General features: G+C 42.8%; 1 protein-coding gene across 4 annotated transcripts in view; it reads right to left on the bottom strand.

The window, feature by feature from the left end:
• Positions 1-421: 421 nt before the first annotated feature.
• The window catches only part of SLC6A4 (solute carrier family 6 member 4), a 67,556-nt gene continuing 51,216 nt past the window's right edge, over positions 422-16,761 (bottom strand). For all 4 annotated transcript variants that reach the window (XM_070735463.1, XM_070735461.1, XM_070735462.1 and 1 more), the window contains 5 exons: positions 13,815-13,946; positions 12,746-12,845; positions 10,986-11,086; positions 5,261-5,428; positions 422-3,314 (listed from right to left, as the gene is read on the bottom strand). In XM_070735463.1, the coding sequence (XP_070591564.1) occupies positions 3,240-3,314; positions 5,261-5,428; positions 10,986-11,086; positions 12,746-12,845; positions 13,815-13,946 (576 nt within the window). In that variant the 3' untranslated portion in view covers positions 422-3,239. The remainder of the gene's footprint in view (positions 3,315-5,260; positions 5,429-10,985; positions 11,087-12,745; positions 12,846-13,814; positions 13,947-16,761) is intronic.

Here is a 16,761-nt window from a genome sequence, read left to right as displayed (position 1 = left end):
GAAGGAAGAGAAGGAAAGAAGGGAAGGAAGGAAGAGAAGGAAAGAAGAGAAGGAAGGAAGGAAGAGAAGGAAAGAAGGGAAGGAAGGAAAGGAAGGAAGGACAAAATGAAGAGAAGAAGGGAAGTTAAGACAAAAGGAAGAGAAGGAAAGGAAGGAAGGAGAGGAGGACGACGACTCAGAAACCCTTGGTGCTCTCTTAGTTTGATGGATTTTCTTGCATACGTTGCATAACCCAACTGGGTAACATCATCCGTGCTGAAAGTGACCAGTTTTCCTCCCCCAAAACTAAGGTGCATCTTATACTCTAAAAAATATGGTAAATTAAAATGACGAACGCGTGTTGAGCAAGCAGCTTGTCCGATTTCAAGGCATCCTTTCCCCAGCAACTTTTAAATCTTAATCATTGGTCACCAGGAAGGTAGAGGGTACAACTTCCATTTTATTGTCACACTTAACTTTTATTACAACACTTGGAACATTGCGAGACACAAAAACAAAACGCACAACTCCACTTGGACACATTCCAGGAAAGCAGCAACGTACAGAGGACCGGAGAGGTCGGCCTATTGCACCATTCAGGACCTAGATTCTGTAAAAAGAAAACTCCAGTTTCGTTCTGTTTTTTTAATTACTATTTCTCTGTGCAGAAAAACCGACAATGCACAAGTTCCAGGTTTGCACGGAATAGGGGGCTTTGGCTTTGAGTAGGGCGTAAACCAGGTGTGTCCCACTTTTTTGGCTGCTTTGGCGACCTGTGGACGTCAACTCCGAACACGGCTGGCTGGGGAATTCTGGGAGTTGCAGTCCACAAACCTCTTAAAAGTGGCCACAATTGAACAAACCTTTTTTCTGCAGTGATCCAGTAACCCAGAAGAAGCGAATTCTCCTCCTGGGTCAACCAATCCTGGATTTTATGACTATTTCCTCGGAGGCCTTGAAGTATGGTTTTCATTTAGACCAGGTTTCACACCTTGTTTTGGGAGGAGAATTGTTTACACACACTCACAAACACACACCTTACACGTGGTTCCACCAGTTTATAGTTTAACCTTTTTTTTATAAAGGGCCTTTGCTTGATGAAGAGGAAACATTCCCTGCAAAGAGGATCCCATGCAGGTCCTACAAGATTTAGATGGATCGTGAAAGGTCCTAGTAGACACTAGAGGGGGAGGGAGGGGGGAGGAAGGAAGGAAGGAGAGGAGAAGAGAGGAGAGAAGAAAGGGGGAGGAGAAGAGAGGAGAGGAGAAGGAACTTAGTGCTGTCTGACATTTCATAACCCAACTAGGAAACATCATCAATTCTAGAAAGGAGTGAAGAAAAAGATGAAGGAAAGAAGGGAAGGAAGGAAGAAAAGGAGGGAGGAGGAGGAAGAGTGGGAGGTTCTTGGTGCTTTCTGAAGGGAGTGAAGAAAAAGATGTGGAAGGAAGGAAGGAAGGAAGGAGAGAGAGGAGGAGGTGCTTGGTGCTGTCTGGCGTTTCATGACCAACTAGGAAACGTCATCAGTGCTAGAAGGGACTGAAGACAATGATGTGGAAGAAAGGGAGGAGGAGGAGGACTGGGAGGTGTTCTCTTAGCTTGATGGACAGCAGGAAGAAGAAGAAGAAGAAGAAGAAGAAGAAGAAGAAGAAGAAGAAGAAGAAGAAGAAGAAGAAGAAGAAGAAAGGAAGAGGGGACATTTTGGGGGGCTTGGTGTTTTCTGAGCTTCTTTCCTTGCAGACATTTCATGGCCCAACTAGGTAACATCACCAGTGTTCTCTTTGCAAGGCTTAGAGTGAGCAACACCCCACTCCCTTCCAAGCACTGATGATCTTACCCCGTATGGGGATGAAATGTCTGCAAGAAAACCACTAACCTCACATGAAGGACACTAAAGTATATGTCATTCCAGGGCTCAACTGGAGTCTGCGTTGTGTAGACAGGGGGAACTGCATCCAGCTGCGCAGAGAACATCTGGCTACGTCCACTGAGAACTTCCTACCTCCTGACCTTAATAATAATAACAACAGAGTTGGAAGGGACCTTGGAGGTCTTCTAGTCCAACACCCCTGCTTAGGATCTCCTTAGCCAGCCTAACTAGGACTGGACCGCTTTGGGATGTTGGATCCATATACACCACACGCGCACACACACACACACACATAAAGAGAATTTTCGGTCAAGCAGGTTTTGTCTCTTTTGAGCTCCTTGCAATGCTAGCTTTCCAGCTGCGGGGAATTTAAATTTATTTGCCCCCTTCCTTCTTCCAGAAGTTTGTTTGTTTTCTTTCTTTCTTTCTTTCCTTCTTTCTTTCTTTCCTTCTTTCTTTCTTTCTTTTTATTTATTTATTTCTTTTTTCTTTCTTTTTATTTATTGCTTTTTTCTTTCTTTCTTTTTATTTATTTATTTCTTTTTTCTTTCCTTCCTTCCTTCCTTTCCCTTCTTTCTTACCCTTTTCTTTTTTCCTTCCTTTCTTTCCCTTCTCTCTCTCTCTCTCTCTCACTCACACACACACACACACAATCTCATCTCTCTTCTGCTTCTTCCAGAAATCTATCTTTCTTTCTCTTCCTTCCTTTCCCTTCTTTCTGACCCTTTTCTTCTTTCCTTCCTTCTTTTTTCCTTCCTTCCTTTCTCTCACTCTTTCCTTCCTTTCTTCTTTCCTTCCTACCCCCCCCCCCCTTTCAAGGTCTGAGCTGGCCTTTGGCTACGATTAAGCTAAATTTATGATGAACAAACCTGGACAGACCATTCCTGCTTTTCTTTTGGGGGTTTTCTCCCCCTCCCCAGTTAGGTGGGGGAGGCAAAAAACCTGAGATTCTTTGCAACGCACACGACACAACGGAGGGCTGATCCGAACAGAGACTCACGACAGACGAGGTTTGCACAGAGAATGGCTCTAAGACTAAGGGAGACACTCTTCACTTGCAGAGGGGGCCAAACGAAGGCCGGAGGAAAACCACGCATGCATCCCGAGAGGTCCAGGGAACGGTCAGTCACTTGAACTCAAGTGTCCAGAAAAGAAAGTCACGGCCCTTCGGAAGAGCCAAACGGGGGAGCCTCGCGGGGGGGGGGGGGGTCCTTTCCTCCGGAATCGCTCGTAGGTCTTCCTCGGTCCGACATTCCCGGGGGGACATTCCCGTCTTTGGAATAGAGCCTTTGGAAAGCACACGGGAGGAGGAGGAGGAGGCAGGATTCGGCCCCGGTCCTGGCCTCTCCTTCCTTCCCTATCCGCCCCCCCACCCCAAAATGTGGGGGGCGGCCTAAACAGCATTCATGTGGATCCCATCGAAGGGAATCTCCGTGGACCTTTCGGGCGTGATGCTCTTCAGGAGACGCTGCGGAAGAGACGGAGACAGTGAGAGAGAGAGAGAGAGAGAGAGAGAGAGAGAGAGAGAGAGAGAGAGAGAGAGACAGGTGGCCATCACTGGCCTCAGGGGGACATCGAAACATAGAAGATTGACGGCAGAAAAAGACCTCTTGGTCCATCTAGTCTGCCCTTATACTATTTCCTGTATTTTATCTTAGGATGGATATATGTTTATCCCAGGCATGTTTCAGTTCAGTTCCTGTGGATTTTTCCTTCCTTCCTGCCTTCCTCCCTCCCTCCTTCTTTCCCTTCCTTCCTTCTTTCTTTCCTTCCTTCCTTCTTTCCTTCCTCCCTCATTAATAGAAACATAGAAGATTGACGGCATAAAAAGACCTCCTGGTCCATCTAGTCTGACCTTATACTATTTCCTGTATTTTATCTTAGGATGGATCTATGTTTATCCCAGGCATGTTTAAATTCAGTCACTGTGGATTCTTCCTTCCTTCCTTCCTTCCTTCCTTCCTTCCTCCCTCCCTCCCTCCCTCCCTTCCTTCTTTCCCTTCCTTCCTTCTTTCTTTCCTTCCTTCCTTCTTTCCTTCCTCTCTCATTAATAGAAACATAGAAGATAGACAGCATAAAAAGACCTCCTGGTCCATCTAGTCTGACTATTTCCTGTATTTTATCTTAGGATGGATATATGTTTATCCCAGGCATGTTTCAGTTCAGTTCCTGTGGATTCTTCCTTCCTTCCTTCCTTCTTTCCCTTCCTTCCTTCTTTCTTTCTTTCCTTCCTTCCTTCTTTCCTTCCTCCCTCATTAATAGAAACATAGAAGATTGACGGCATAAAAAGACCTCCTGGTCCATCTAGTCTGACCTTATACTATTTCCTGTATTTTATCTTAGGATGGATCTATGTTTATCCCAGGCATGTTTCAGTTCAGTTCCTGTGGATTCTTCCTTCCTTCCTTCCTTCTTTCCCTTCCTTCCTTCTTTCTTTCTTTCCTTCCTTCCTTCTTTCCTTCCTCCCTCATTAATAGAAACATAGAAGATTGACGGCAGAAAAAGACCTCCTGGTCCATCTAGTCTGCCCTTATACTATTTCCTGTATTTTATCTTAGGGTGGATCTATGTTTATCCCAGGCATGTTTAAATTCAGTGACTGTGGATTTATCTACCACGTCTGCTGGAAGTTTGTTCCAAGGATCTACTACTCTTTCAGTAAAATAATATTTTCTCATGTTGCTTTTGATCTTTCCCCCAACTAACTTCAGATTGTGTCCCCTTGTTCTTGTGTTCACTTTCCTATTAAAAACACTTCCCTCCTGGACCTTATTTAACCCTTTAACATATTTAAATGTTTCGATCATGTCCCCCCTTTTCCTTCTGTCCTCCAGACTAGACAGATTGAGTTCATTAAGTCTTTCCTGATACGTTTTATGCTTAAGACCTTCCACCATTCTTGTAGCCCGTCTTTGGACCCGTTCAATTTTGTCAATATCTTTTTGTACCCCAACTTCCGTTTTGACCGCAACTTCCCCTCCACGGAGGCATGGGAGGGGAGTTCAGAGACTGGGGGATTCTGGGGGTGGAAGTCCTCCCCTCTAACCCGAACCCTATGACAATCATTAAGTGTTGTACCACATGATTCTTGAAAAATGTATATATTTTATGTTCACTGAGAGCATCTGCACCAAGACAAATTCCTTGTGTGTCCAATCACACTTGGCCAATAAAATTCTATTCTATTCTATTCTATTCTTTTCTATTCTATTCTAAAGCATCCTGGCTGGGGGATTCTGGGAATTGAAGACCACCCATGTTCAATTTGCCAAAATCTGGAAGTACCAGAACTGCCTATTCCCATCTCAGGTAGCTTCCTCAGGTAGCTTCCTCTGTTGATGGGCCAGCTCCCCCTTTGCCTTCCTCCTCCAGTGCCTTCGTCTGTCCCCTCTCGCCCCCACAGGACCAGCCTACCTCTTTAAGCGTTCCCGGAGTTCTTGCCAGCCGATAAACCATGTAGGCTGGGATGCAGATGAAGGAGGACGTCCCAATGCAATAGCCCAGCACCGTGGTCCAGTATGGGTAGTTGTAGTCAAAGAGGCGGATTTGCGGAGGGCTGGCTACGAAGCTGCAGAGGATGAACTGGAGAAGAGCCCCCAATGGCTGAGCTCAGTGATGGCGAACATTGTATTTTACTTATTTACTTACGAATCCCAGTGGCCGATTAGGTCCCACAGAGTTGGCCTTCTCCAGGTCCAGTCGACTAAGCAGTGCCCAGGGGAAGAGCCTTCTCTGTGGCGGCCCCAGCCCTCTGGAACCAACTCCCCCTGGAGATCAGAACTGCCCCCCACCCTCCTTGCCTTTCGTAAGTTGTTGAAAACTCACTTGTGCCACCAGGCATGGGGAAATTGACACCTCCCTTAACTACTTGGTTTATGTATGGTTTGATTGGGTTGTGTGATTATTTTATTACAAGGGTTTTTAAATTATGTTTTAAACATTGGATTTGTACATTGTTTATGATTGTTGTGAGTCGCCTCGAGTTTTCGGACAGGGGCGGCATACAAATCTAATAAATAATAATAATAATAATAATAATAATAATAATAATAATAAGTATTATTATTATTATTATTATTATTATTATTATTATTATTATTATTATTATTATGTCAATACAACTCAGCAAACGAGATCACTATGCTGGATTTCGTATTTCATCACCAGTCGGGCGCTTCCCAAGCACCTAGGACTGCGTGATGTAGCGGCGAATTATGTTTGCCCATCCCAGTAAAGCGGCCTTTTGCAATTGACAGATGGAGATTTTGTCAATTCCGATGGTTTTCAAATGTCCGCTGAGCCAAGTACCACTGGGACCACTTTCACTGGCTTATGCCAGAGTCATTGCAGCTCGATTTTTAGATCTTCGTATTTCACTAATTTCACTAGCTGCTTCTCCTCAATTCTGCTGTCTCCTGGGATTGCGATGTCGATGATCCATACTTTCTTTTTCTCCACAATCAGGATGTCTGGTGTCTTATTTCCACCAACCTGTCAGTGTGTTTAGACAGGCCTGAGGGATGCCATATTCAGGATGCCCCTTTCTGTATAGATCCATCCCTACTTTTATTCCCACGGCTGGCTTCTCAGAATCCTAAAGGACTGGTAGGATCTACAGACCAATCTCTCTATGCTGCGTGACATGCAAAGTCATGGAATCTATCATAAATCAATCCATCACCCCCCACCTAGAAACTAATCCCCTATTCTCTAACAATTTAGTTTCAGGAAAAAAATTATCTCGTAACCTGCAATTCCTACACTGCAAAAACATCTGGACTACACATCTCGATCAGAGGAAATCAATAGATGCAATTTACATTGAGTTTTGTAAAGCCTTTGACTCAGTGGTTCATGACAAACTACTTCTAAAACTCAAATCCCATGGCATCTCAAGATCCCTACATGACTGAATAACTACATTCCTATCAAACAGACAAGTTGTCAAAATAGGGAGTGCCATATCTAATCCTGTTCCTGTTAACAGCTGTGTACCCCAAGGTTGCGTACTAGGACCAACCCTCTTCATACTCTGTATAAATGACCTTTGTGATCACATTTCAAGTGACTGTGTTCTCTTTGCCGATGATGTAAAACTCTTCAACACCACCGATAACACAGCTACTCACCAAAAAGACCTTGACTTTGTTTCAGAATGGTCAAACATCTGGCAACTCCAAATCTCAATCAAAAAATGCTCTGTCCTACACATTGGAAAAAAGAATCCAAGCATCAAATACAAGCTAGATAAACAAGACCTTACAGACAACCCTCACTCTGTAAAAGACCTTGGAATATTCATATCAAATGACCCGAGTGCCAAAATCCACTGCAACAACATCACCAAAAAGGTTTCAAGTGTTTTTAATCTAATCCTACATAGCTTCTTCTCCGGTAATATCACATTACTAACAAGAGCACACAAATCTTTCACCAGATCAATCCTTGAATACATCTCATCTGTCTGGAATCCACACCGCATATCAGATGTAAATATATTAGAAAGTGTCCAGTGATACTTTACTAGAAGAGCCCTCCACTCGTCCACTCACAACAGAATACCTTACACAACCAGAGTTGAAATCCTGGGCTTAGAAAGCTTAGAACTACATTGCCTGAAACACGACCTAAGCATAATTCACAAAATTATCTGCTCAACGTCCTTCCGGTCAATGACTATTTCAGCTTCAGCCACAACAACACACGAGCACACAACAGATACAAACTCAAAGTAAACCGCTCCAAACTTGATTGCAGGAAATACGACTTCAGCAACCCAGTAGTTGATGCCTGGAACTCACTATCGGACTCTGTAGTATCATCACCAAACCCCCGAAACTTTAGCCTTGGACTATCCAAGGATTCCGAAGAGGTCAGTAAGGGACTTGCATAAACGTGCCTACCATCCCTGTCCTAAGATCTCTCTGTTATTAGTACCCATCTCATGTATATAAACAACATTATATCTATGTATACTACCAGTACGTACTTGCAAAATAAAATAAAAATAAAATAAAATAATAAAATAAAATAAAAAATAAAATAAATATAAAATAAATATAGAAACATAGAAGATTGACAGCAGAAAAAGACCTCATGGCCCATCTAGTCTGCCCTTATACTATTTCCTGTATTTTATCTTAGGATGGATCTATGTTTATCCCAGGCATGTTTAAATTCAGTGACTGTGGATTTCCCGACCACGTCTGCTGGAACTTTGTTCCAAGCATCTACTACTCTTTTGGTAAAATAATATTTTTTCACATCGCTTCTAATCTTTACCCCAACTGACCTCAGATTGTGCTCCCTTGTTCTTGTGTTCACTTTCCTATTAAAAACACTTCCCTCCTGAACCTTATTTAACCCTTGAACATATTTCAATGTTTCAATCATGTCCGCTATAATAATAAAATAAAATAAAATAAAATATAAAACAAAATAATAAAATAAAATAAAATAAAATAAAATATAAAATAAAATAATAAAATAAAATAAAATAAAATAAATAAAATAAAATAAAATAAATAAAATAAAATATAAAATAAAATAAAATAAAATAAAATAAATAAAATAAAATAACAACATAACATAACATAACATAACATAACAAAACATAACATAACAAAAATAAATAAATAAATAAATAAATAAAATAACAACATAACATAACAAAACATAACATAACATAACATAAATAAAATAAAATATAAAAAAATAAAAAAAAATAAAAAAAAATATATAAAATAAAAAAAATAAAATAAAATATAAAATAAAAAAAATAATAAAACCAAACCAAACCAAACCAATAAAAACAAAAATAAAATAAAACAAATCTTCAGCAACCAGCTTCAAAACTCCAAATTCCATCCAGCTGTAGGATGCTGGAGAGCTCATCCATACACCGCTCCCAACTCACCCCCGGAATAATAATAATAATAATAATAATAATAATAATAATAATAATAATAATAACAACAACAACAATAATAATAATAATAATAATAATAATAATAATTATTATTATTATTATTTATTAGATTTGTATGCCGCCTCTCTCTGGAGACTCGGAGCGGCTCACAACAACAGAACACAGTACAAATCCAATGATTAAAAACAATTTAAAACCCTTAATATAAAACAGTCATACATCTCAGACAAACCATGCATAAAACGGAGCGGCCCAGGGGAATCAATTTCCCCATGCCTGACAGCAGAGGTGGGTTTTAAGGAGTTTGCGAAAGACAGGGAGGGTGGGGGGCAATCCTAATCTCCTGGGGGAGTTTATTCCAGAGGGTCAGGCGGCCACAGAGAAGGCTCTTCCCCTGGGTCTTTCGTCGAAGGGACCTGGAGAAGCCCAACTCTGTGGGAATACCCATCCCCTCTTTCCATTCGCTTTGAAAAAGCATCTTTCTTTTTAAAAACCTGTTTAACGCAAGCCAGCAAGGAGATGGATTTTAGCCCCTTTTGATTGTTTGCCTCTTTAAAAAAAAAAGAGCACGGCGTAGTATTTGCTATTTACAAGACCGAAAATGTCCTTGTAAATTGGAGGAGTAAATAAACTTCCACCTTTGCTGTGTTTGCCCCCCTCTTTGTCAGTGGGAGGCACAAGCAAACAGTTGTAGGGCAGGAGGGCCTGTCGAGGTCCTCTGACTTTCTCTTGACCTAACCTCAACTCCCCAGAAATTAAAAATTAATTTGCAACCTCCATGGCAACTCGCAGACACACAGACACAAACCCCCCTCTCGTGTTCCTATTTGCACTGTCCTCAACAACCCTGCAATTGCAGTTTGTCAGATTATTCCTTTTTATTTCTTTTATTTCTTTCCAGGGCTCATAAAAAGTTCACCAGTGAGGCTAAGCAAGAAAGAGTTGGAGACTTGGAGTGTGTGTGTGTGTGTATTACTAGCTGGAGGGCTGACGGTGATCCCACGTTTTATTCTTAGCAATAAAGTTAGACTTTGATAAACAGACAATCCATCATGCCAGCAAAGGTTGTTTTCTCCTGGCAGGGCAGACCTAGGAAACGTTTGGCTGCGTCCACGATCCTTACATTTTCTGGTGTCTGGTGCGCAATGTTGACGGCACTTTAAAAAAGCTAATTTTGGAACAGGGAGTTAAGCCTTTGTTTAGCGGGGATGGAAACAGCGCTGTCAAACCAACGCAAAGGATGTAAAATTGAAGGATAATATACGGCTGGAGAAGGAGAGAGAGAAGGGGAGGAAGGGAGGAAGAGACAGAGAGACGCAGAGACAGAGAGAGAAAGAGAGAGGAAGAAAGAGAGAGAGAGACAGGGACACAGAGAGAGAGAGTGAAAGAGAGAGAGAGGAAGAGAGAGACAGAGAGAAAGAGAGAGGAAGAAAGAGAAGAGAGAGACAGGGACACAGAGAGAGACAGAGTGAAAGAGAGAGAGAGGAAGAGAGAGACAGAGAGAAAGAAAGAAAGAAAGAGAGAGAGACAGGGACACATACTGAGAGAGAGAGAGTGAAAGAGAGAGAGAGGAAGAGAGTGAAAGAGAGACAAAAAGAGGAAGAGAGTGAAAGAGAGAGAGAAAGAGAGGAAGAGAGAGACAGACAGAGAAAGAGAGAGGAAGAAAGAGATTGGAAGAGAGAGAGAGGAAGAGAGAGACAGACAGAGAGAGAGAGAAAGAAAGAGAGAGAGAGGGACACAGACAGTGAAAGAGAGAGAGAAAGAGAGAGGAAGAAAGAGAGAGAGAGACAGGGATACACAGAGAGACAGTGAAAGAGAGGAAGAGAGAGACAGAGAGAGAAAGACAGGGACACACAGAGAGACAGTGAAAGAGAGGAAGAGAGAGACAGAGAGAGAAAGACAGGGACACACAGAGAGACAGTGAAAGAGAGAGAAAGAGAGGAAGAGAGAGACAGAGAGTGAAAGGGAGAGGAAGAAAGAGAGGGAGGGAGACAGGGACACAGAGAGAGAAAACGTGAGAGACAGAGACAATAACTGTGCGGTCCTGGGGACTCCCAGAGCGTTGTGATTTTTTTTTGCAGACCTTTCATGACCCAACTAGGGAACATCATCAGTGCTAGAAGAGTGGGGGATTTGCAGAGGGGAGGAGGGAGAGGGATGTGGGTCCTGGATGCTCTTTGAGCTTGGTGGTTTTGTCACGATCCTACTCACCACGATGAACGCAGGGCTGATGGCCACCCAGCAGACTCTCCAGAACCAGCCAGGGACGAAGCCCATCATCTCCTTCAGTTCGTTGCAAAATTGGGTGACCCCTGTGGAGGAGGCAAAGGAGGTGTGAGGGCCGACGGCTGAAGAGCGCATGGGAGATATTTATTTATTAGATTTGTATGCCACCCCTCTCCGTAGATAGCTTTGGGGGAGTCACGTCCACTCAACCCTTGAGGAGCAAAGGAACCTTGCGGCCCACTGGCCTTTTATTTATTTATTTGCATTTACTTATTATTATATATTAATAATATAGGTATTATTATTGCATATTATTTATTTAATTGCATTTATTGCAATTATATGCCACCCACTCCCTGAGGACTCAGGGCAACTTCTCGCTGGTCCCCACAAGCATCTTGCACCCTGAAACCTGCCTGCAAGGGGGACATAATGAGCCGGGGGTGGCCCCAGTGTTGGACTCGGAGCTGGAAATACTCCTTTTGGAGTATTTCTCCTATCAACTCCGCTATTCTATCTTCTATATCTTCCTCTCTTGTTTCTGTAATGTTTTGGAACCTCAGGAAATACGATGCTCTGTCCATTTCCAGATTTATTAATTGGTATTCAAGATCTTTATGAGATTTGATTGTTTTTTGTTCTACTTTTTCTAATTTTTTTTCATTGCATTCTGTCTTGAGTTCTACTGTTTTGATTTGATCCTCGTGTTTCTTGAGATCCCCTCTTATCAATTCCATACTGGTATTTAACTTTAAGATATCAGATTTTAACTCAGCAGGATTCTGCATCATCATTTCCTGTAATTTAACCATTGTTTCTTGTACCGTATTTAGTGTTAAATTCATAGTTTGTAGCAATGTTGTATTCTCTGTTTTCCCTGCTTTCTCTAGTTTGAATAGATCTTCAATAGATCTTTGTCTTGCTGGGGATGTGCCCCCAGTTGCCCCTGTTATTTGCTGTTTTTTGCCTCCTTTTATAGTCATTGTAGTTGTATTGGTGGTTGACATTTCTTTCAATATTTTGTTTTGCTTTTCTAATATATCAAAGATTCTATCCCAGGCCACCATTCACCAAATCCCCCACACAATATTCTGTTATTTTTCAACTTATAACTATCGATATTTTTATATTTGGAAGTCTATATATATTTGTAACTAAGCAGTTTATAATAAAATTTCTTCTTGTATCAATATCAACTAAATATAAACAATAATTTTCAGTATACAATAAGTAATAGACAAACTGCCTGCAAGGGGGTCATAATGACCCAGGGTCGCACAGTGGTTAGAGTGCAGCCCTGCAGGCTGCTTTACCCAACAGCTAGCTGTAGTTCAGCGGTTCAAATCTCACCACTGGCTCCAGGTTGACTCAGCCTTCCATTCTTCTGAGGTGGGTCAAACGAGGACCCATATTGTTGGGGGCAAAAGAGGCTGATTATGTAAACCACTTAGAGAGGCTGGAAAAGCACTGTGAAGCAGTATATAAGTCTAGAAGCGAATTGCTATAAGGGGCAAGAGAGAGGCCATGGACCTCCAGAGTTCCCATGAAATCCACGTGTTTATGGAAGTCCACTATATCTAGACCACATGGGCTCCTCTGCCTTCTGGGTGATGAGAGTTGGGGGGGGGGTCTCACCAGAGCCTGCCACCCATTGGTCACTCCCCAAGGAGGAAGCCATCCTTGCTTACCCATCATCCTCCCCCACAATGACATTGTCCCTCATCGTCCCCCACCACAGAGCTCACCATAGAACCAAGCCACGGCGATGGATTCCAGAAAGACCACGGCTATCACAGCTGGCCCCGTGGCGTATTCTTCAAAGAGTTTCACCACGTAGGCCCCTCCCTGGAAGGAAAGAAGGAAGGAAGAGAGGGAGAAGGAGCGTTGGAGAAACGAAAATGTGCAGTGTATTACAACCCCAAAAGAAGAAACGGCCCACGTGTGTGAAGACAAATAGGTTGGAATCACGCATCTTTTGTTTAATCTATCCAATTTATTTGCCACCCGTCCCCCAGTTGAGGCTGCCCTGAGCTGTTGAATACTTGTAATTGTTATTTATTTGGAAGGATCCTTAGTGGACTCGGAGCTGGGTGGTTTTGTTGTAGACGTTTCATCACCCAACTAGGTTACGTCTTCAGTGATAGAGGAGGAGGAGAGGAAGAAGTGGATGGAGCAAAGGGAGGAGGTGGAGGAGAGGATGAAGAGCTAGTGGAGGAGATGAAGATGATGGAGAAGGAGGAGGAGGAGATGATGTTGTAGAGGAAGAAGGAGGAGGAGGAGGAAAAGATGGAGGAGAGAAAGAAGGGATGGAAGAGGAGAGGAAGGAGGAAGAAGAGGAGGAGAAGAAGAAGAGGAGGAGAAGATGGAGAAGAGGAAGGGGAGGAAGAAAAGGACTGTGGGGTCCTTGGAGCTCTCTGAGCTTGTTTTTTTCTTTTTCTAACAGGCGTTTCATGACCCAACTAGCTAACATTATCAGCGTCACAGCAAATAATAACAAATAGTAAATCTTATTTATTTAGCATATGGTTTCTCTCCCACCCTCTCTCCTTCTGGTCTCTGCCTTGAGGACTAGCAGTGAACTTCTTTTTTTTTAAATCCAACATTTCTGTAGCTTTCCATTTCCCAACCCATTCCCGCCATCTCCCAAGCTCCTCCCTGCATCCCACCCTTGTCTAATCCCAGTCAGTAGCTCAGAGGACAGGAGACGCCACCCAATTCTGCTTGGGGGTGGAACTCTCATTGGGGGTGTACAGGTGGGCTCCCCTCCCTCTCCTCCCCCCTCCCTTCCAGGGGGGGTGCAGAGGGGCTACTTACAAAAGTCAGGGTGGACAGAGAGCCCAGGATGCAGGTCACAATCACCAGCAGCACAAACCATTCCCGTTTTTTGCCCCAGGTGTGTGGGAATTCATCCAGCACGCCCGTGATGACCCCCTCCAGGCCTGCAAACTGGAGAGAAAAAAATACCGAGAGTGGTCAAGGGGAAAAAAGAGAAGAAATATAGAAACTGTTGTGGTTAGCTGTGGTCCAGCTCCTGCCCCAAGGAATGTGCAGGTGGATGTTTCCCCCACATCCACATGCCGCAGGCCTGTTTTGCTCCCGATGGAATCTGCCGACGAAGCCTCCTCTGACCAAGGAAGCATGAGTGACAGGGAAGAGGGGAGTTTGGCAGACAGCCCAGGAGGAGATCAATCATCTGTATCATCCCTGGATTCTGAACAAGAATTAATGACACATCCACGCATGCGTAAAGTGATGCATAGGAGACAACAACTGAAGGATTATTACAAGAGAAAATGAGGCCAGCTGTGGTTGGGTGGAGCTGCTGTAATTAGTGCTACAGATAAAAGTGCAGCTTGGTGTTTTAGCCTCATGGCAGTTTATCTGATTCATTGTTTCGTCAAGATCGTGGTTTTTCTGCTGTTCAAGATTGTGTGTGGACTCTCTGGACTTTAGAATTGGACTCAATTTCCCAGTTATTGGGTGAGCAATTGGACTGCATTTCACCTGTGCCTTGTGTGTACCAAAAAATCCCTTTGACATTTAAAAAGGGAGCTATTTCTGTTTTTCTGTTTATAAAAACTTTTGGGTTTTCCTTTTATCATGTGGTGTGTGTCTTCCTGGACTAATTACCCTGTAATTACGGGCGGTTGAAACATGCCGGCAGAACAGAAACATAGAAGACTGATGGCAGAGAAAGACCTCCTGGTCCATCTAGCCTGCCCTTATGCTATTTCCTGTATTTTATCTTAGGATGGATCTATGTTTATCCCAGGCATGTTTAAGTTCAGTGACTGTGGATTCTTCCTTCCTTCCTTCCTTCCTTCCTTCCTTCCTTCCTTCCTTCCTTCCTTCCTTCCTTTCCCTTCCTTCCGCCCTCCCTCCCCTCCTTCCTCATTCATAGAAACATAGAAGATTGATGGCAGAAAAAGACCTCATGATCCATCTAGTCTGCCCTTATACTATTTTCTGTATTTATCTTAGGATGGATATATGTTTATCCCAGGCATATTTACATTCAGTTCCTGTGGATTTACCAACCAAGTCTGCTGGAAGTTTTTTCCAGAAGAAGAAGGACCAAAGGCAGGAATGATCTCCAGAAGTTGGGGCTGATCCATCGCTAGAGGCTTTCAAGAAGAGACTAGCCAGCCACAGTCGCTACCAGTTTAGGTGGGGTGTGAGCACACACGCAACACTTTTTTTAAAAAAAATATATTTTCTCCTTAAAAACATATATACATAACAACACAGCTATCTTCAATGAAAATCAATATACTTATATAAGCCATAGTAAAAAAAACACCTTAAATCTCATTTCCAATCATGAATTATTGTCTATCTAGTAGGAAAAAAACCTATGATTGGTTTTAGCTTAAAAAGCAATAGATTGAACAATTTGTCTTCATTTTTCAGTTGTAATAATCAAATTCTTAACCAATTCCATTTCAAACCTATTTCTAATCTAATTTTAAGTATATGTTCCTTATTTATTTAACGCTGCCTCCTTGTCTCTTTTTGTCATCCAGGTTCTCTCAATTATATTTCTCATTTGTTTATCTCTTTTACATTAAATTTACATTACATTAACTATTTAATAATAACAACAACAACAGAGTTGGAAGGGGCCTTGGAGGTCTACTAGTCCAACCCCCTGCTTAGGCAGGAAACCCTACACTAATTCAGACAGATGGTTCTTCAACTTCTTCTTTAAGACTTCCAGTGTTGGAACACTCATAATTTCTGGTGCAAGCTGTTTCACTGATCAATTGTTCTAACTGTCAGGAAATTTCTCTTTAGTTCTGTTCTGCCGGGCTCTCTGGTAGGAGCCTCCCGAAAATTCAAGGATACAAATTTCAGACACACACACGTTTGACAATTCAAAACAATGTTCTTTATCACAAAATTCAAAATAAACAAAGCACTGTTTTTGGTATTGCAAAGAGCACTCCTCCCAAAACAACCTGGTACTCTGTACAATTTCCTTTAAGCAGTCATTAAGTACTTAGCCCGCAGCTGGGGAGAAACTTCACGCCCCTTCTTCTTCCAACGAAGGGAGACACACACAGACGCTGCTCTGCTTTGGTTTCAAAGGCGTGAAAAAGCGACAAAGTCCAGCACACAAGATTCCTGACAAAACTGCAACAGATATTCTTCCACAATGGCCAAACCCACATGCTGCTATTTATAGGAGCAGCCCTAATTACTGGAGCCCCACCCAAACCCAGGTGGCCTCCCTTATTTCTTGTAATATGTTCTTACTTGGTCTCTTCTATGCATAATTCTGCGCTTGCATGGGTCCAACATGTCATCAGCTGAAGCTATAGAAGATAAGGAAGATTGACTGCCTTGGCTGTGTGCCAAGCCCTCCTCTGCCGAGTCACTCCCACCTTCTTCTTCGTCCGAGGAAGCTAAACTCTCAACTGATTCTGTCGGCAATAACACAGGCCTGTGACATGTTGAATTTTCCCCTGCATCAACCTCCCCAATCCCTGGGGGCAGGAGCTGGGCCAGAGCCAACCACAACAAGTTCTAAGTTGCTTCTCTTCTTGTTTAGTTTCTACCCATTGCTTCTTGTCCTGCCCTCAGGTGCTTTGGAGAATAGCCTGACTCCCTCTTCTTTGGGGCAACCCCTGAGATATTGAAAGATTGATATCAAGTCTCCCCTGGTCTTTTTCATTAAACTAGCCATGCCCAGTTCCTGCAACCGTTCTTCAGATTCTTTAGCCGCTCATCCTCTTTGTCGCTCTTCTCTGCACTTTTTCTA

Source organism: Erythrolamprus reginae, chromosome 1 (genome assembly GCF_031021105.1).
Source record: "Erythrolamprus reginae isolate rEryReg1 chromosome 1, rEryReg1.hap1, whole genome shotgun sequence".
Taxonomy (NCBI): Eukaryota; Metazoa; Chordata; class Lepidosauria; order Squamata; family Dipsadidae; genus Erythrolamprus; species Erythrolamprus reginae.
Note: the sequence above shows the minus strand (reverse complement) of the source record. Positions and strands in the feature narration are given on the sequence as shown.